The sequence below is a fragment of the Corapipo altera genome, unplaced genomic scaffold (genome assembly GCF_003945725.1).
Source record: "Corapipo altera isolate COAL_440 unplaced genomic scaffold, ASM394572v1 112, whole genome shotgun sequence".
Classification (NCBI taxonomy): domain Eukaryota; kingdom Metazoa; phylum Chordata; class Aves; order Passeriformes; family Pipridae; genus Corapipo; species Corapipo altera.
In genome coordinates, this window is record NW_020884899.1 from 8,027,036 (window position 1) to 8,044,236 (window position 17,201).

General features: G+C 41.9%; 1 protein-coding gene and 1 long non-coding RNA gene across 4 annotated transcripts in view; both read left to right on the forward strand.

The window, feature by feature from the left end:
• The first annotated feature begins 173 nt into the window (after positions 1–173).
• CDKN2C (cyclin dependent kinase inhibitor 2C) lies at positions 174–6,247 on the forward strand. 2 transcript variants are annotated; one of them, XM_027649226.1, is made up of 3 exons: positions 174–375; positions 744–884; positions 4,389–6,247. In XM_027649226.1, the coding sequence occupies exons 2-3, from the start codon at positions 756–758 to the stop codon at positions 4,761–4,763; spliced, it is 504 nt and encodes a 167-aa protein (XP_027505027.1). In that variant the 5' UTR covers positions 174–375; positions 744–755; the 3' UTR covers positions 4,764–6,247. The 2 variants fall into 2 exon arrangements, with proteins under 2 accessions (XP_027505027.1, XP_027505026.1); XM_027649225.1 differs by having other exon boundaries at positions 177–375; positions 459–884.
• A 160-nt stretch (positions 6,248–6,407) lies between these two features.
• Positions 6,408–17,201, forward strand: part of LOC113949970 — a 34,943-nt gene continuing 24,149 nt past the window's right edge. Inside the window, exons 1-2 of one of the 2 annotated variants that reach the window (XR_003528623.1) lie at positions 6,408–6,584; positions 8,716–8,763. This is a non-coding gene — a long non-coding RNA (uncharacterized LOC113949970). The remainder of the gene's footprint in view (positions 6,585–8,715; positions 8,764–17,201) is intronic. The other variant, XR_003528622.1, reaches the window with a different exon arrangement.

Consider the following 17,201-nt stretch of genomic DNA (forward strand, 5'->3'; position numbering starts at 1 on the left):
CTAGCAGTGTGCATCCAACTCCCGCTCTCCTGGATGCTCCGGAGCCGCCGCCGCCGGGGGCGGCCGCCGGCCGGGATCGCGCCCGCCCGCTGCGCGGAGGCTGCGCGGGGCTGCGGGAGTGAAGCTGCTGCTGTTGCTGCTGCTGCGGGGAGCGAGAGCACCGAGGGAGCGAGCTGGGCGGCGGGACAGGCGCTGCCGCCGCGCCCGGCTCTCCGCGGGCGCGGCTCGTCCTTCCCTTCCCTGCTGGGCCCGGACTAAGGCGGCGGAGTGGGATGAAGGGGGGATCTCGAGCGGGAGTTGGATGCACACTGCTACAGGAGACCTTTCCTCGGAGCTGCTGCTGCTGCTAAGTCTCAGATCCCGACTGTGAACAGGGTGGGTTGTCTTCTTCTTCCAAGATCTCAGGTCTGAGTGAGTCTCCGGTATACGTGTATATATATTACCTATAACATATACAGTATATTGCAGAGCTGTTAATCTATTTACCCCCCGCGAATGTGGCCAAAGTCTTTAATAAGAGTTACTCTATATGTGGAAGCAAAGAAATCTTCCTTCAAGTGGAGCTGCAGTTTTGCTGAATAATCACGTGTGAGTTAGGGGCGGGGTCTTGGCAAGGAGGTTTTTTTACTAGTATTTACTACAAGGTCTACTCCAGAAGATTAACCATCCCAATCCTTCTGTCAGTCTCCGATGCCATGCCTGGTTAAAAAAAAAAAAAATCTCATCTTTTTTCCGATCGTCAGTCACCCTAAAGAATGGCCGAGCCTTCTGGGAACGAGCTGGCGTCCGCGGCTGCCAAGGGGGACCTAGTGCAACTTACTAATTTGTTGCAAAAGAATGTAAACGTCAATGCACAAAATGGATTTGGGAGGACTGCGCTGCAGGTTGGTATCCAGAGAGGGAGAAAATATTTCATCACTGGTACCTACGTGACCCGGGTTTCCAAAAAAGACAACGTTTTAAGCAGGCTGGTGGATGAAATTCGAGTGGTTTTTCAAACTCGTTGGATGCCATATTTTATAAGTTTAGTGGCTCCAACTCCCTAAAATGACGTACTTGAAATAAAACTGGTCAAAACCATTCTTTCAATCGGGGATCGCCCTCAATGTCAAACGGGCTACGAGTTTGCTAATATTTTGTAATTTTATGGGGAGGAGGCAAGGAATGAGAGAGCTGAGATGAAAAGAAATCAGCTTAGGTGAGCAGGATTTCATAGCAGGTCTGTAAACACAAATGTGCTGTTCTCTGAGGCTTAGGATTTATCTCTTCTTTTCTTCCTTATTTTTTTCTGCAATGTGCTTTTGAAGTGTAGCTCGTCTGGGCTCTGGGGTCTGTTGTGGATGGTACTTTTCCTTTATACACTGTTTGTGAGGAATGACCTTTCTCATTGGGAAGCATGCTGCTCAGAACCGAGGACCTCCGATGTACATTAAGAGTTAGCCCTACGAGTTAGGGTTCCAGCTGAATCACTTGCTTTTTCATTCATAATTAAGACTTTAAAATTTGCTTTTTTAGATCGGCTAGCAGGGCACTGCTACCAGTTATTTACTTTCTGATCGTATAGGGTGCTATATCCTAATTTTTAATCGTGTAGCTGTGCAGGCAGGAGTTGGAACTTATCCAACTGCAAACTACTGGAGCTGGGAAAGATTTTGCTCTTAATATTATCAGATATTGATGCTGAAAGGGCTAGAATACCTACCGAATAGTGAAAGATGTGATTTATAAATCCGGAGGGAAAAATAAGTGTGGTTATTTGTACTGAAGGTATAAGTAATGAAATGTGGAAGTGGAGCTATAGGTCTTTTTAATTTCACACATTAGTAAAATCGTTTGTTAACCCCTCTCCCCCCTTCCCCGCAAACCGTGATAATAATTTCTGAAACTGGATTTTTAAACAGCATAGAATCTGTGAATGTACTCGAGATATTTACAGCTTTTTGGCTTAACATCAAAATGTTAGAGCTGGAAAATAAGCAACTCTTGCTAAAAACGCAGGAATGACCCTGTTTTGACAATTTCGCTGAAGCTGGAGATCTGTGAACTCCTTGCTGTCCTGTTAGCACCTAAATAGGGCATCGCATGGCAGTGCAGGCACTTGCAGCAATTTTTAAGAGAGCAAAAGGGTTTAAATTAAAAACTTAGGCAAACTAACTTCTGTAAGAAATCAGGAAACATTTAGGTAGTTGATTTATCCTCGGGATGAGGGCTGAAAACCGATTTGTCCTACAGTAATGTTGGGCATTTTTTTCCTAAAAGCAGCTAACTGTCTGTATCCTGAATTAAGGCATATTTTACACAATGACATAGCATCCAGCTGTATTAAACATGCATCCGTGTCCTAATGATACTTCTTATGGGTGCCTAATCATAACTGAGTTAATTAACCACAACAAAAATCAAAACAGGAGAATCTGTTGACTTATTTTCAATATGTATCATCCCGAAATGTGCTGTGGGTGCGTGGCCATGCTCGAAAGACTTCTCTGTCAGTGCAGTCTGCAAAACTGAAATAATCTCTCTGTAATCTCTCTCTCTATTACAACGGAGAGAATGCTCCTATATTAATGTCAATGCATTTATAGTTTTCCTCTGCACTTATGTTTAATTAAACAACTACTCAGCTTGTCTTGCTCTGTCCTTTTTATTTCTGGAGAAGTGTACCTATGCAGGCCTCAAATACATCTCCTGCCCTTATGCTTTTCGTCAGACTTATTCAATTAGTGCTTTCTCCTTCTTTGCCTCCCTCCCCCCAAGTGAAACTTTGCAAAATAAAGGGCATTTGCTGTTCAGTTGTAGTCCACGTCCAAAAAGCCTCACCTTTTATATGATTTTCTCCCCCTCGCATCTTTAACTGAAGCTTTCAGTCCCCCTAGCCTGAACACAGAAAACTCCCACTTAAACCAAATATATGTTTTCAATTCACAAATAATACAGCCTGGGCTCTCAAAAAGAGATCAAAATGTCCGGATTTTACTAAACAGAGATCACAATGCTCTTGTTTTCTTTTACATTGCTTCCATCTCTCGTCAGAAGTGAAAGAAGTGGCTGGAAGCCTTGGGGCACAGAAAGATCTCTTTCCCTGAATCCCAGCCTGTCTTATCTGCACTTTTGCTCCTGTCTGTGGTTATAATATACTGGGCTACTTTACAGTCCAAATGCTGTATATAATTATATTTATTCTAGCTTGGTTTCCTGAAAAAACTTAATATATATTTGTCACCAGGAGAGTTTTTCAGCAAATCCCCTGTAGGAATTGTACTTTATGTTAAATGTAATGCACTGTAATGCTCGTTTATGCTGGTTTTTTTTTTTTTTAATCGAGATTTTCTAATCAGTGTGTGAACCTCTCTAAGGAAATAAAGAAGGTTTGAGGGGTTTTTTTCGAATTTGACACCAACAGTGAAACTAGTTTCAAGGGCAGGAAAATATTGCCTGGAGATTATACATTATAGTGTTCATTTTTGGAAAGTCTGTGCAAACAGAAAATGAGGAATTAAGGGGAAATCGCTGTAAGCTGTTAAGTTCCAAATAAGAGAAACCTGCGTTCTAATCATGATAGTTTTATGGTGCAGTTGAGAAAATTCAAAGGAGCTTTTTTTTTTTCTCTGAGAGAAACAGAAAATCCAATTATTATTGTTGTTGGAATTTTTTTAAGGGATGTTTTTAACAACAGAACGTGGCCACAGTTTACTTATAGAGGGGTTGTGAAGGTATAATATACTAATTTTAGAGGAAAACTTCTGGAACTTTGAAACATTCCTTTTGACTTTTCCTTTTGGGTGACATAATGAAACACAAATATTGGGGAGAAAAATTTCTTCTAGCATTTATGTTTCTTAACAGACAGAGCTATGGTACAGTCCAAATATTTGTTTTATGATAATGCACAGACAATGTAAACACCTGAAAGCTTATAAAAACACATTCTACATTTGCTGTTGCTGAGGTAAAATATCTGTTCCTCAGAGACCCTGTATTTGCTGTTTAACAAGATTAAACAGTAATGCAGAGATGTCTCAATGCTTAGGCAAATAAAACCAAATTATACTTAATTTTTGTAAGTTAAGAAACTGAGTTAACCCTCATTAGAAAAAAAAAAAAGTTGTTATATCCCCATTCTATGCTATTTCAGACATTTATCTCTCTGAGACAGAAAGCTGTGACCACCGAAGTGATAACATCTTTCACAATTTCACCGAGTTCAGTAACAAATACATTACAATTAGATGTTCTGTCCCGTCATCAGTTTTATAGCGGGGCTCTTCTGTCTGCTTTAAATGAGAATTGAGCTCTGGCAAAAGGCAGAGATAAGAAGTGAGGATGTGAAGCACTGCTGGAGCAAACCCCCCACCCCGCGGTATCCCATTCTCCTCTTTCTTTCATAGGTGATGAAACTCGGGAATCCCGAAATCGCCCGGCGGCTGCTCAGTAAGGGGGCGAATCCCAACCTGAAAGACAGTACTGGCTTCGCCATCATCCACGACGTAGCCAGGGAGGGGTTTCTGGACACTTTGCAGACTCTGCTGGAGTTCAAAGCCGATGTTAACATTGAGGATAACGAGGGCAACCTGCCCTTGCACTTGGCGGCCCAGGAGGGGCATGTGCGGGTGGTGGAGCTGCTGCTGGCTCGCTCGGAGTGCAAGGTGGGCCACCAGAACAAGCGGGGGGCCACTGCCTACGACCTGGCCAAGCTCTACCGGAGAGCAGCCGTGGTGGAGCTCCTGGAGGCCAGCAGCTCCTTCCCTGCCAACATGGACTGAACCCCGCTAGGATGGGGTCTCCTTTGGACGTGAGGGCGTGCTGACTTCTTGGGGTGTTTCCCTCCTTTTTTTTGTTGCCACATTACTCTTATTTTATTTTTTTTTTCTGAACAGCTGGTAGTGTAAGTCTCAAGAAATTCCAGAAGTGGGTTTATAGATAACAGAAAAGTTTTAAATCCATGCTCCCAGCAGTTTCTTACACCTTTCACTTTACTCAGTACTCACAGGCTCATTCGAGTGTATGTTGGTTGTTCATATCTAGTTTTCCAGTATCAAGTTTTACAACTTATTTTAGGTCATTCATATGAAGTCATTAATCCAGGAGCTACTATTCACATGCTTAGTATTGCTGGACTTTTAAGAAAAGGAAATAGTTTACTGTGATTTCTCCCACCTCTCAGTGCACCCCTCCCTTCTCTTCCCCACCCCCCTTCGGTCAGGCTCAAGAGTCTGAAGTCTTGTTTTGGATTAAAACATCCTTTTAAGGGGTCACCTGCAACCCCTGCACAGGCAGAGCTGGAAGTGAAAGGTTGCTTGGCCTGAGGACAGTGGATGGCATTTAGATGCTTTAGGCAATAACTATTTTGTCACTAACAATAGCTTGTAGAAGTAGGTTACTTACTTTCTAAATGTAGATGACACTTTTCCTCTTTGTGTATTTAAACTTTCACCAATCTGGTTTTGAATTTAGTTACCAGAAACAATGTAAGTGGTGTTTCTGTGATTGCCAGAGGTTTTAAACAGCTCAGTTTAGTAGTTCGTGTTTACTGTGCACTGCACAAGACCTTTTTTTCTAGTTTCAAAACAGGCAGCAGAGAAACACTGTCGGAGGCAAGAAGATATGAAGGCTGCAATACAAGATTTCTGGTCACTTCATATGCTGAGTGCAGTTTAGATGTTCTTTCAGTAATATTTGCTTTCCACTAGCTATTCTGTTTTGTCTGTAAATAAACTATTTTAATGACAGATGCATCTCACAAAACAAGAATATTTGCATACAGTGACATTTAGGAAGCAGCACCTTTGATATTTGTGAGGTTAAGTTATTGCTTGCACCTAAAACACGATTTAACCATTGAAAATTTTCCATTGCAATACAGTTGAGAGTATTCACCACACCGAAACTCATTTGCCTCTCCAGCCTCAACATATTGGGAAGAGTCTCTTATGAAATTTTTAACATTTGTACAGGATCTACTTTTTGGACAGATGGGCAATTTAAACTACTTTATTTTGAATAGTCTAAAATTTAATTGCACAAAATAGAAGGGTTTTAATCAATGTAAAATTAATACTACTTTAAATAGTACTTAAAAGAGCAGAGGGAGTACCTTAGTTTAGTTTTCAACTTAAAAAAATTAGCCCCACAAAATCAGTACTACATTTTCAAGTAAAAAGTAATTTGCTGAAACTGTCTGTCACGTTTACTATAAGCTCTGTTACACTGCTGTGTTTTCTGATTAAAAACCTCTGTGAAATATGAAGTTTTGTGCTCTTTTATTATAATTTTGTTCACAAGGAACCTAGAGATCGTTAATCGGAGCAGCACGCCATGTAGGAAGCGTGCTTAGGGAAATAACCTCCAAAGTTCCCAGTTTAAAGAGCACTAAACCAACTGAAATATTAAACCAAGCAACGTAATCCACAGGTCCCCGAGGTGAAGTGACCCAAATCGCTCTGTGGCACTCTCTGTCTTCCTTTCCTCAAGTCCTGGAGGACTCTCCAAGCCTTTTTCTTCTCCATTCCTCTCACAAAGCGAAATTCTGCGCTTCCACCAGCATTTCTCCCATTCACTGCCACAGCAGAGGTGAACACCGAAAGGTAATATCCCAACTTTCTCGCTTTTTTTTTTTTTCACCTGTGCTGCTAAAAAAGCTTATCGCACACCCATTTTGAGCTTCATCACCATTTAATTTACTCTAAGGCGAAGTTTAAGCAGTGGCTTAATAAAGTAACTGCTTTATCAAGAAATATGCCCCGCCTAGTCAGAAATAGCGGCTTTTATTGCATGCCAGGAGTCCACGGCTGAAGCCAGGACGAGTCACCCCCGGGCCATGCCCACAGCCTCAGCGGCTGAGTCACGGGCGATAGTCTGGTTTAAAGGTGTGTTTTATCTGCTTTTACTGCTGCGTTCTCTCCGTGAGCCCCTCGATTTATAGGAAATAAGATGATAAATTGAAATTCCTCGTTAGATACTTTGAAAGCAAAAATTACTCTTATTCCAGGAAGTTTCTACCAAGAGCCTCTGGGAAAGCAAAGAAGTACATCAGCTGGCAAGTTACACTCACAGCGTTTGGAAGTGACAAGATGTGCCTGGCTGCTGGGGGATGGCTTTCCTCCAGAAGGTTTTATATTTACAGAACGAGGAGAAAATAATATAAAGCGTGTCTCATTAATAGGGAACTTTGACACTGAAAAAGGATTGTAATATCCGATGTAGTTTAAGAAATTACTTTTGTGGGTTTCTTAAAGTAGTTTGGCAGCATCAGAAAGTCCAGTTTCACAAATTCACGTATTTGTGAGAATGTCGACAATAATATTTACCCGGAGATGCAAAACTGCAGCATGTAAGATGGAATTAAAGATTTTTGAGAGCGTTTATTGAGACATAAACCAACTGCAAAGTAAGTCTCTAGGCAGGAGCAGAGATCGCCCGGCAGCAGCCCTGGAATCGGCAATAAACAGTGTAGTATCGAGATGAGAGGTATAAATAGAAACAAATACAGCAAGCACAGAAAAATGTGAAGAAACAGAGCATAAAATGTAGCTGTACCAGGATTCAGAGTGACCAGGCTGCATGAGGACACAACTGTGGGGCAAGAGCCCTCTCCCCTATTTCGGTTACACGGATGAGCAAAGCTGTTACACTTGACCTTTGTTTCTAAATTATCCTCGGCACAACGGCGGGGGCTGCTGAATTCCTTTCGGAAAGGGGCAGATCCTAAAGGGATCCTACAGGGAACGAAGAGAGTTTTATCTCCAGCAGCAGCACCGTGGGAGGGTGAAATACACGGTCTGTGGGTGCTGGGGTGAGAGGAGGAGAGGTGCAGGGCTAACCCAGGCACTGCCGTGCCCTTACCCAGGGGAGAGAAAATGAGAAGGTATTTGAAGGTGAATTCAGCTCAATCTCCAGTGCAATAAGCGACTGCACATTTAAGTACAGGAAAATAGTTTCTTTCCAGCTTTCACTGTGGGAAAAAAAATGGAATCAATGCTTTATTCCATGGTGGGGTAAGATATTAGCTCTGTAGGAAGTGCCATTGCATTGTTCACATGAAGAAAGAGTTAACACAATAGAAAACTACCCCTTTTTAGTTTTTTAAAAAAAGAAAAAGGTCTTCTCCACAAATGTACCTGGGAATTCACTGGGCAGCCCGCCGAAGCAGCCAGAAGCAGCCAAACATTATTATCTCCTGACTAAAGGGCTGAAATTCCCTCGAAAAAAAAACCGCGAGGGGAGGAAAGCTTCTGCATTTACTTGTGGCGTCTGTTATACTGTGCATGGCGGGGGTTGGGGTGGGGGGGGGGGGGGGGGGGAAGAAAAACCCCCCGGAGGAGGGGCCGGGGGGGGGGGGGGGGCGCGCCGGGCTCCGAAACCGTTAGTTTGGCTCCTGCGGCTCCGCTCCCCTTGCTCTTCCTGTCCAAATAATTTTAAATTTACGCGCCTTAAATAACAGTCTGATTTTATTTATTTAGTTTCCTCCGCGGGCTCCGCCGCCGCCGCCGCCGCTCCGCTTCGCCCCGGCCCCCGCCGCCAGGCCCGGGGCGGCCGCGCAGCGCTGCGGGGCTGCGGGGCGCCGGGACACCCCCGCGCCTCCCGCCCGCAACTTGCACTGCGCCTTTTTTTTTTTTTTCCTTCTTTTTCTTCCCTTTTTTTTTTTTTTTTTTTTTTTTTTTTTTTTTATCCTCTCTTCTCTTTTTCCCTCCCTTTCCTCCCTCCCTCTCCCCGCAGCCGGGACTGGAGTCTCCTCAGGATAACCCCGGTGCCTTCGCAGCCGCAGTGAGTACACAGAAGGGACCCACATCTTGCCAGGGGGATGTTTGTGACACATCTTTGCGGCCGCTGCCGGGCGGCGGCGGGGCTCCCGCTGCAGCGCCGGGCTCTCCTCCCCCAGCACCGCGTCCAGAGATGCAGAAGCATCTTCTCCCAGCGCAGAGCCCATGTAGAAGGCAAAACCAAGCAGGTTTGTCCCCAAGTTTCCTTTAAAAAATGGGTGGCAAGGTATCCCCAAGCTGGAGGCTTTCATGACCTTGTGTTACATCTGAAAATCGGGCGGGCGAAAGAGGGGGGAGGAAAAATCCACGCTTCTTGGTTTCTGTGTCACAGAGGCGAGGAAATTATCTTCGGAGGTAAAGTACACGGCACATTTCTGAGAGCCAGATGTGTCAAGCCTTGCTCTGCAGACCTAATTTACAGAACCTCACTCGGAAAAAAAATAATAATTCACTTCTGCCGTGGCTCTGAGTGGTAAAATGGCTTCTGCGTTTTGAAGAAGCACTAAGTGCAAATCACCAGGGACATTATACAGTGCCAGAGGTTTCTGCTTGTCATTTTGTACTTTCCCCTCGTTAGAATTACCTTTCAGCACAGTATCGGTTGTAATTGTGCGAAGTTCAGCTTAAGGATCTAGGAGGAAGAGAACTCTCCTATGTTGGATACTTCAGAATAACCTTGACCTTTCATTAGTGCTTATCCTAAAAGATAAGTCATGCACGGAAAGCAGGGAATTGGGCAAGGCACCTGCAAAAGTACAAATGAAATGGCTCTATTTTTAAACTAGTGTTAAAATGGCTTCTGAATCTGACTAAACGAGGGGCACTGAAGGGCTAAAAACCAAAATCTAGAGCTCTGTGGCAAAATTCAGTTTGACACACACAGGACCCCAAGCTAATTTCCTCATCCCCAGATGGATTTTGTGCCGTTAGTGCAACCAGTGCTGCTGAGACTCACACTGCCAGAAAGAGTAAATTCCCTCTGAAAGAAACTGAATCAGCCAAAAGTATAATCAGCTTTTCAGGGAAGTACAAGACCACTGAACCATGTTTCCAGTTGCATTTCTTTGTTCCTCTGTAACTGTTTTCTGATATTTGTAGCTGTAATTATAGGGGCCACTAGCATTTTTGAGTATTTTAAATTACAAAAGCCTAATTCCGGATAGGAAGCCTGAAACATTTTCTTCACAGTGTAGCCACTAAAAGGTTAAAGGCAATTCACAGCTCCTGGTGACAGTTTTCCTTCAGCAGATAGTGCCTATCAAGATGGTCTTTCTTTCTCCCGTTACACCCTGAGAGCAGGAAACGGGACAGCATTTATATTGCAACACAACCCTCTTCACTCCTCAGTATTAAGATTATTACCAGCACAATGATATTTTAATGAACACTTTTAAACATGGAGCTAATGAACATTTAAAGGAAAAGATACTCGTGCAACACAAACCACAATAAAATGCAATGTCCTGTAGAAACACTGAGTATTCAAAAGCTTTTCAGGATTTGACCTTAATGGAACACAAGAGCAATCCTGAGTACAGCTCACATTTATATGCAGAGTATACTGCAGGCCAAAATAAGGGCTTCTGCTAAAGTTAATTGTAATTTTCTGGTGAGGGAGGATCGAATATTCAGGCCTGAAGTTATTAACATCTATTCTGATGGAAATAGGGACATTTGGATACACTTTGTCAAATCAAAAAGAGTGCTTTCTGCTTCAGATATGTTGCCCCAGAGGTGATGTACCACCATTTGAAAATCTGCACTTCCAAATCAGGCATTCCAGGATGGGAGTGTATTGATCGGTCAGGAACTTCTGCTTGTATCTAATAATGCTGGAGAACAGGCAGAGAAGATTTTCAGTCAACATTAGCTGGAATATGCACATGCCTGGAAATGGAGCTGTTACTTGTAAATACTTCCTACAGAACGGATTTTTTTTAATTTTCTGAAAGGAGAAGTACACTCTGCTAGAAAAAAGCAGTTTTCTCTCTGTACATGCCATAGTCCTTGAGGGTGTGACTGTAGGTATACAAACAAAGCTGTATTTAATCTCTCTAAGGGAATTTTATAGACAACATCTGTTAAAGAGAAAAGTATATTTGTTTCATAAGCACTGCAGCATTTAGTAATATCACTTTCTTGCACCAACATATACGCTTTAAATAGAGTGATATCTGTGGATTTTTCAGTTGTAATTTGTTTTAGCTCCTGTAAAATAAGGGCTGCAGACAAAGAGCTGTGCTACACTGTGATACAGTCACAGTATTCACAATCCAGCACTGTATGCACGTATTGGAGTGAACAACAATTTCCTTCCTGTACAAGTATTTTAATTTATGGAAACATACTGTTTTGTGTAAAGAAGGTAGTAGATAATTAACAGTATTCATTTAATCTAATTATAGGCCTCTGAGGCAAAAAGCTGACACTTTTCATTGTGGTATATTCAGAGAAGTTAATTGAAACAACATTGCAGCCACAAGGCATAACATGCCCATCATATATTTGATACTAATTCTTTTCTCAAAAATGGGATGAATCTGATGCTAGAGATAAAGATTACTGTTACTCACTCGAGTAAGGAAAGTCTGGGGAACCTCATTATGCAATTCTGAGTGCACTGCAATGTCTCTATAATTCCAGAGCTAACCACAGACAACTTAATTTGCCAAATTGCAAGATGGTTTTGTAATGTACGCAAGTATCTATTACAAATTAAGAAAAGATTGAACACATTTTTAGCTGGGACGTAGGTCAGAATTTGAAGACAGACCTGCCTGAAGAAGCAATGGTTCTGTTTAATCTTTAGGAGGTACCAAGTAGTAACAGCAGCCTTACCCCTAAGAGTTGTTATTAGGAATGTAATTTGTGGTTTTAAGCTATCAGTATGACAAACAGATACATAGACAGCAAATCAACACTTGCAGCTCCCAAATATATATATATATGAAAGTATGTCAGACCATGTGCAGTTTCAGAGTAATTTTTCCTATCACCTGATACACACCAACAACTCAATCTTCTGGCAGCAGTGCTACTTTCATTCTCAAAAGGAAAGTAAAGCAGCTCAGCTCTGCAAAGCTTGCCTTCAGCTGACAGAGAACATGACAGACCAAACATGCTGGTTGTGGGTAAGCATTTGTCATTTATATTAAAAAAATTGGATTTTCTTATAAATGGTAGATGCTTCCAAGCTGAATCATCATGCTAGGGGCAATTTTCAGTGTTTCCCCCTGCTTTGCCACTGGAGGAGTGTAACTGGTGTCTCTGCAGCTCCAGCAGTACCAGGGGGCAGGACCCCCTCCCTGGCTCCTGCTCACTGACCTCCACCTCTGCTCTGCCCGTGGGCAGCAGAAGCCACCCAGCACACCCACTCTCCAGGTGGTGTTCCTAGGTGGTGGGAGATAAAATTGCCAAGGCAGTGCTGCTCACCCTTGTGATGAAGCAAGCCTAATTACTGTGGGGACAGTACAAGCCCTCTTAGATGACAAACACCCACAGTGAAAAGGCCACTGAGGCGAACGTGGGGCTTTGCTTTGCTCTGCTAGTGAGAGACATTGCTGGCAGCCCTACCTATAATTTCAAAATTATTTTCAAACGTATTTTGCAGAGATACTTTTTACTGTGGTTAAAAGAGCAGCATATTGTACTTTAGGCACTTGAATGTTTGTTAATAAAATCAGAGAGAGGAAGTCTGAAAAATAAACAGATAATGACATTCGGTCACCTTAACTCTGGGGCTCTGGCTCAAGAGATCCAGAATATTTGATAAAGAAGATCTCTAACAAGAAAAAAGAAAGTGTGGCCATTGATGCTAGTCATACCTGATTCCTATTCCTATACCATTAGAGATAAATCACAATTAGCACTGATGTCTGACTTAAAAAATCAGTCTCTTCTCAGAGTTGTCTGCACTCACACTCTTTCTCTCCCTTGATGCTCTCAAGTAACTTTCCTTCTGCCTGGCTCCTGCCTTCTCCTTCTCCTTTGTGCTGTTTTCAGGTAACTCCCAGCTCTTTCTCTTCCACAGTTTGTTTATACATCTCTCCATTCCCTGGCTCCTGCTTTCTTACACACTTCATACTCTATTTTCATCTCCTAGTTTCCTTTCCTTCATCTGCACATTATTTTCTTTTCCTTCATCTGCACCCTCTTATTTTTTCTTAGTTATTTCCTCTGGTATTTTATTTCTATCTCTGTCATGCTTATTAACCTCCTTACCCAATATACCATACCCTTTCCCATTGCCTAGCAGAATCTCTTTGTGTAAATATGTATAATCTTCTTTTTTGCCTCTAGCCATGCAGAACTGCTTCCACAACTGATTTCTGTATATGATGCCTTAGGAGAATTCCTAGCATTAGTCAGTAATAGTTGTCTCCCTGGAATCTACTGCCTTCATCTCCTTCTTCTTTGCTTTGTGTTCACTCCCATCCTCTGCTGGTCCCAGGCCTCCTCCCAAACTCTTCCATCTTTGTGACCCATCCTTCTTTTCTCTCTGCCTCAGCAGCAGCAGGAGAAAAGCACACAGAAGGGACACCCAGATCTCAGAGGCAGTGATCTCTTGGGGAAGGAGGAGGGGAAGCTGCAGAGGAATCCTGTGTGGTCAGGCACAGACCATACCTGGCTGCTCCCCGAAAAAGCAGCTCATGGTGCCTGCAGGCCATGCAGCCAAGGAACACACAGCAGGATCCATCAGCACGGGATGGTCTTTGGAAAATTTAGCTGCCAAAAGCGAACAATTCTTAACTGATCATGCACAAACTGAAATTTTACGGAGTCTTATAACTTATGGAGTCTTATAACTTTTTTGCATTTGGATGCACATCTGTGAAACCACAGCGATGGTGCTGCCAAATTCCAAGTTGCTGCTTAAAAGGTACATGGGTGAAACTAGACCAGTGATGGTGTTCCATTTCAAATTCCTACTGTAATGGGGATACCGACACTTCTGAATGAAGCAACCAGATGATTATTTTTTAATATGGGCAAAATATTTTTTTAACCTTGTTCTTGAGAATTACTACAGTGGTTTAGCTAGCAACTGCCAAAAATTAAACCTGAGGCAGATGCTTGGCTTGGAGAATACCAGCCCAAACAGTGACAAGCAACTGAAAACAAGGTGTTATTATGAAACACTGGACAAGGCCTAAATGTGGAAGACTTTTAAGTGACCTGTAATGAATTTTGTACTAAAAACTATGTTGAAATAAGCAGAATATAGTCAGATTTCACATTTTTGGGTGAAGATATTTCCTCTGAAAATAAAAGTTAAAGGAAAATAAATCCAGACTGCTCTGATGTGAAGAGGGAGAGGGAGGAGTGTGCTCGATTGAGACTGGGAGCACTGGGACTGAGTGCTGGACCAGTTTCTTTGGCAACAGAAACTTGAAAGATCTACAGAAGTGCAGAAATAAATGATCCAAAAGTATTCTGTGAAGATGAAACTTTACAGAGACAGCAGAGGGAAGGGGGGAAAGGAATTGCTTCCGGTGGGAGAATCAAAGCAACAGAAAGGGAAGTCCAAATATTTAGTTAGCTTTGGGGTTCTTAAATGCCCTGACTCTGCTCTGCATGCGCTGATGGATTAAACCCACGGAGCAGAGCAGCTACCCTTGTTCCCACACCCTCGTTTGTGCAGTTTACCATCACAAGCCCCAGGGAGAGAACAACCTAACAGCCCCCAGAAGAGCTCCACATGTCTCAGAGTTGACTGTTTGCCTTCGTACACCAAACTGAACACTAAGGCAGCTCAGGAACTGCTCCAGATGTTGAAACCTCCGTTCCATGGCAGCAGTGATGGCTGTTGGAGCGGCTGGCAGGGCAACTGAGGGCATTACCTGTGTCAGTCATCTGACTGACACGCTCTGCTGCCTCCCTGCCAGAGCCTTCCAGAGCAGGTTCACAGCCAGAGTTACAGCAATTACCACCCAGTGCTATTTGGCATTGAAAACTGTCATCCCATTTCTCTGCTGTGGATGGAATTAAGAGAGTCACAGAAACTTTCTAATATCCAATGAAATGTCTGTTGATTTGCAAGTACAAACATTTTTTTGTCTATAAAATTAATACTTCTAAATACTTCTAGCAGATTTAGTGAGTTGTCTGTCACTCTACTGTATGTTTACCCAAAAGATATGTTCTAGTTCGAAAAGAAATTAATTCAGGAAGTCCCGTGGCCTTTGTTTTGCAGGAGGTCAGAGGAGGTGAAAATGGTGCCCCCCCAGCCATTTCATCTCTATCAGTCTGTTTGTCCAGGATTTTAACAGCAAAGCTACACTAATGGTGTAAACTTTCTGTGCAGTTAAAATATTCTGAAATGTCTTGCACAGCCCATGTTTGAAGAAGTTTGGTTGCATTTAAGCAAAATGCTTCATGTTAATGGTCATGGTTATACAAATCATGGTCAAAATGGTGACCTGTGATAACACTGGAGAACAGTATGAAATTAATTTTAAAAATATCATAAACAGAAAGTTCAAAATTCTTGCTAGGTGCTGTTGCTTGGCATAGAAGTTCTTTTGCTTTTCTTAAATGTGTATGTATTTAACATATTTAGATTTCTTTTGGGGTTTAATATTAAGCCTGAGCTGGCAGTGCTTAGTTCTGGGACCACTGCAACACTTACACAACATACCCTACTCTTAAAGGTATTTTATGCTCAGCACCTTCTTCCATCTTATACAGTTTCACCTTCTTTTTTTTTTTAAGGAGATAAAAATGAGGTTTAAGGATAGCAGAAAAATTGGCCTGACAACACGATCTAATGAACCACAAAGCAGCTTTCAAAGAGAAAAAGTAGCAGGAAGTTCTTTCATACCGGGTATTAAAAATAGCCTGCACCAAGTCCTGGAATGCACACGGCAGTTATGTAATGATTTTTCAGTGACATGCATTAGGAAATATTCTCAGTACATGTTTTTCCTTCCTAGCACCCCGTTTACTCTTCTGATGTTTGGAAATTCCTCATATGGATGCTTCTAAGAAGTCTAAAATTATAATGTTCATTTGAATAACCTATCAATTAGCAAGCCACATAATGACAACATCTAATGGTACAATTGAAGTATTTGAATTTAATATACCATTTTCATAATGGTATAATATGAAACACACGATGGAATCCAGTTTCTTTCCCCCCCACAAGTTAGACTTGGTTTATTTCTGACAATGTAATGATTTTGCACTGGAGACACTAAAAGAGAGAAATCAGTTTGGGTACACATCGTAAATATTGAGAACAGCATCTCCCTTGGAGTACTGAGAAGTCTCCCAAATGTTTCAAAAAGGTTTATATGGAATTGGGTACCTTTTATAAATAGAAGGACTGAAGGGAGCCAGAACAGCTATATCTAGTTTATGCTATACCAAGGAAACTAAATGGTAAATTATTTTGAAGAATGTCTTCCTCAGACTTTTCCTCAGAGGTTTCCCAGAGGTCTAGGCTCTGGATCTTTGCAGTATAATTTGAGAAGCTAATAAAGGAGTTGGAAACTTTTGGATTTTTAGTCCTACTGTTTTCTTGGATTACTTAAATGTCCAGAACACATCTGCAACATCTTCTGCCTACAGCAAGTGTATCACACAAGGAAGGCAGACCACTTTGCTGTTTGCCCAAAACCTTTTCTGCCTTGTCTGTTAAAAACCACAAGCCCTCCCACAACCTTTAGACTTCCATGGCCACCATGAACTTAATCACTAACATTTTTAAATTTTCATTTTTACTTCAAAACCAGCAAAATTCCCTGATGTGAAGACACGAAAACCTCTCCCACCTGTGTCACACACAGTGTCAGTATTTCCTAGGTTGCCACATATCAAGATGTATCAGAAGCACAATTGCAGCCATTTTTCATTATCCAGTCATGTCAGTCATGGAGAGTGATAGCAAATATTACGGCAGGTGAAATTCTGCCCACATTTTGGCTCCTACTAAGAAGTTTTTCCCAATTCATGTAGTGGATAATAAATACCAGGAGATCCTAAATGGTCAAACATGACCATGGTAAAGCAATGGAGTCTTTTTTTAAGATGAGTAGAACTCTAACCTAGGTGTTGGGTCTGGCTTTCCTGAGATGTTTTAAAATATTTTCAAAACTAAAAGTGCTTTTTTGTGCAGCAAGTGAAGCTCCATGCTGTTCTTTTTGAGAATACAGAAAAACCTGATCAAAGTACAATCAGATAAAACATCTGATTTATTTTCTCTTCTTACTGTTCTGCAGAAAGACAGAATTAAAAAATCCATATCTGACATGTGAACAAACTGTACCATGTCCAAAATATTTCATTTTGGAAAGATACATAAAAAAGTAAAAATAGGAGAACAAGTTAGCATCCTGTAGGGAACCTATCTGTTTGATAAAATATTTAGAAACATCTCACTTGGCTGTCTGAAATAAAATGAAATGGGGCATACTGAATTCATGTCAAAAATTTATTTCA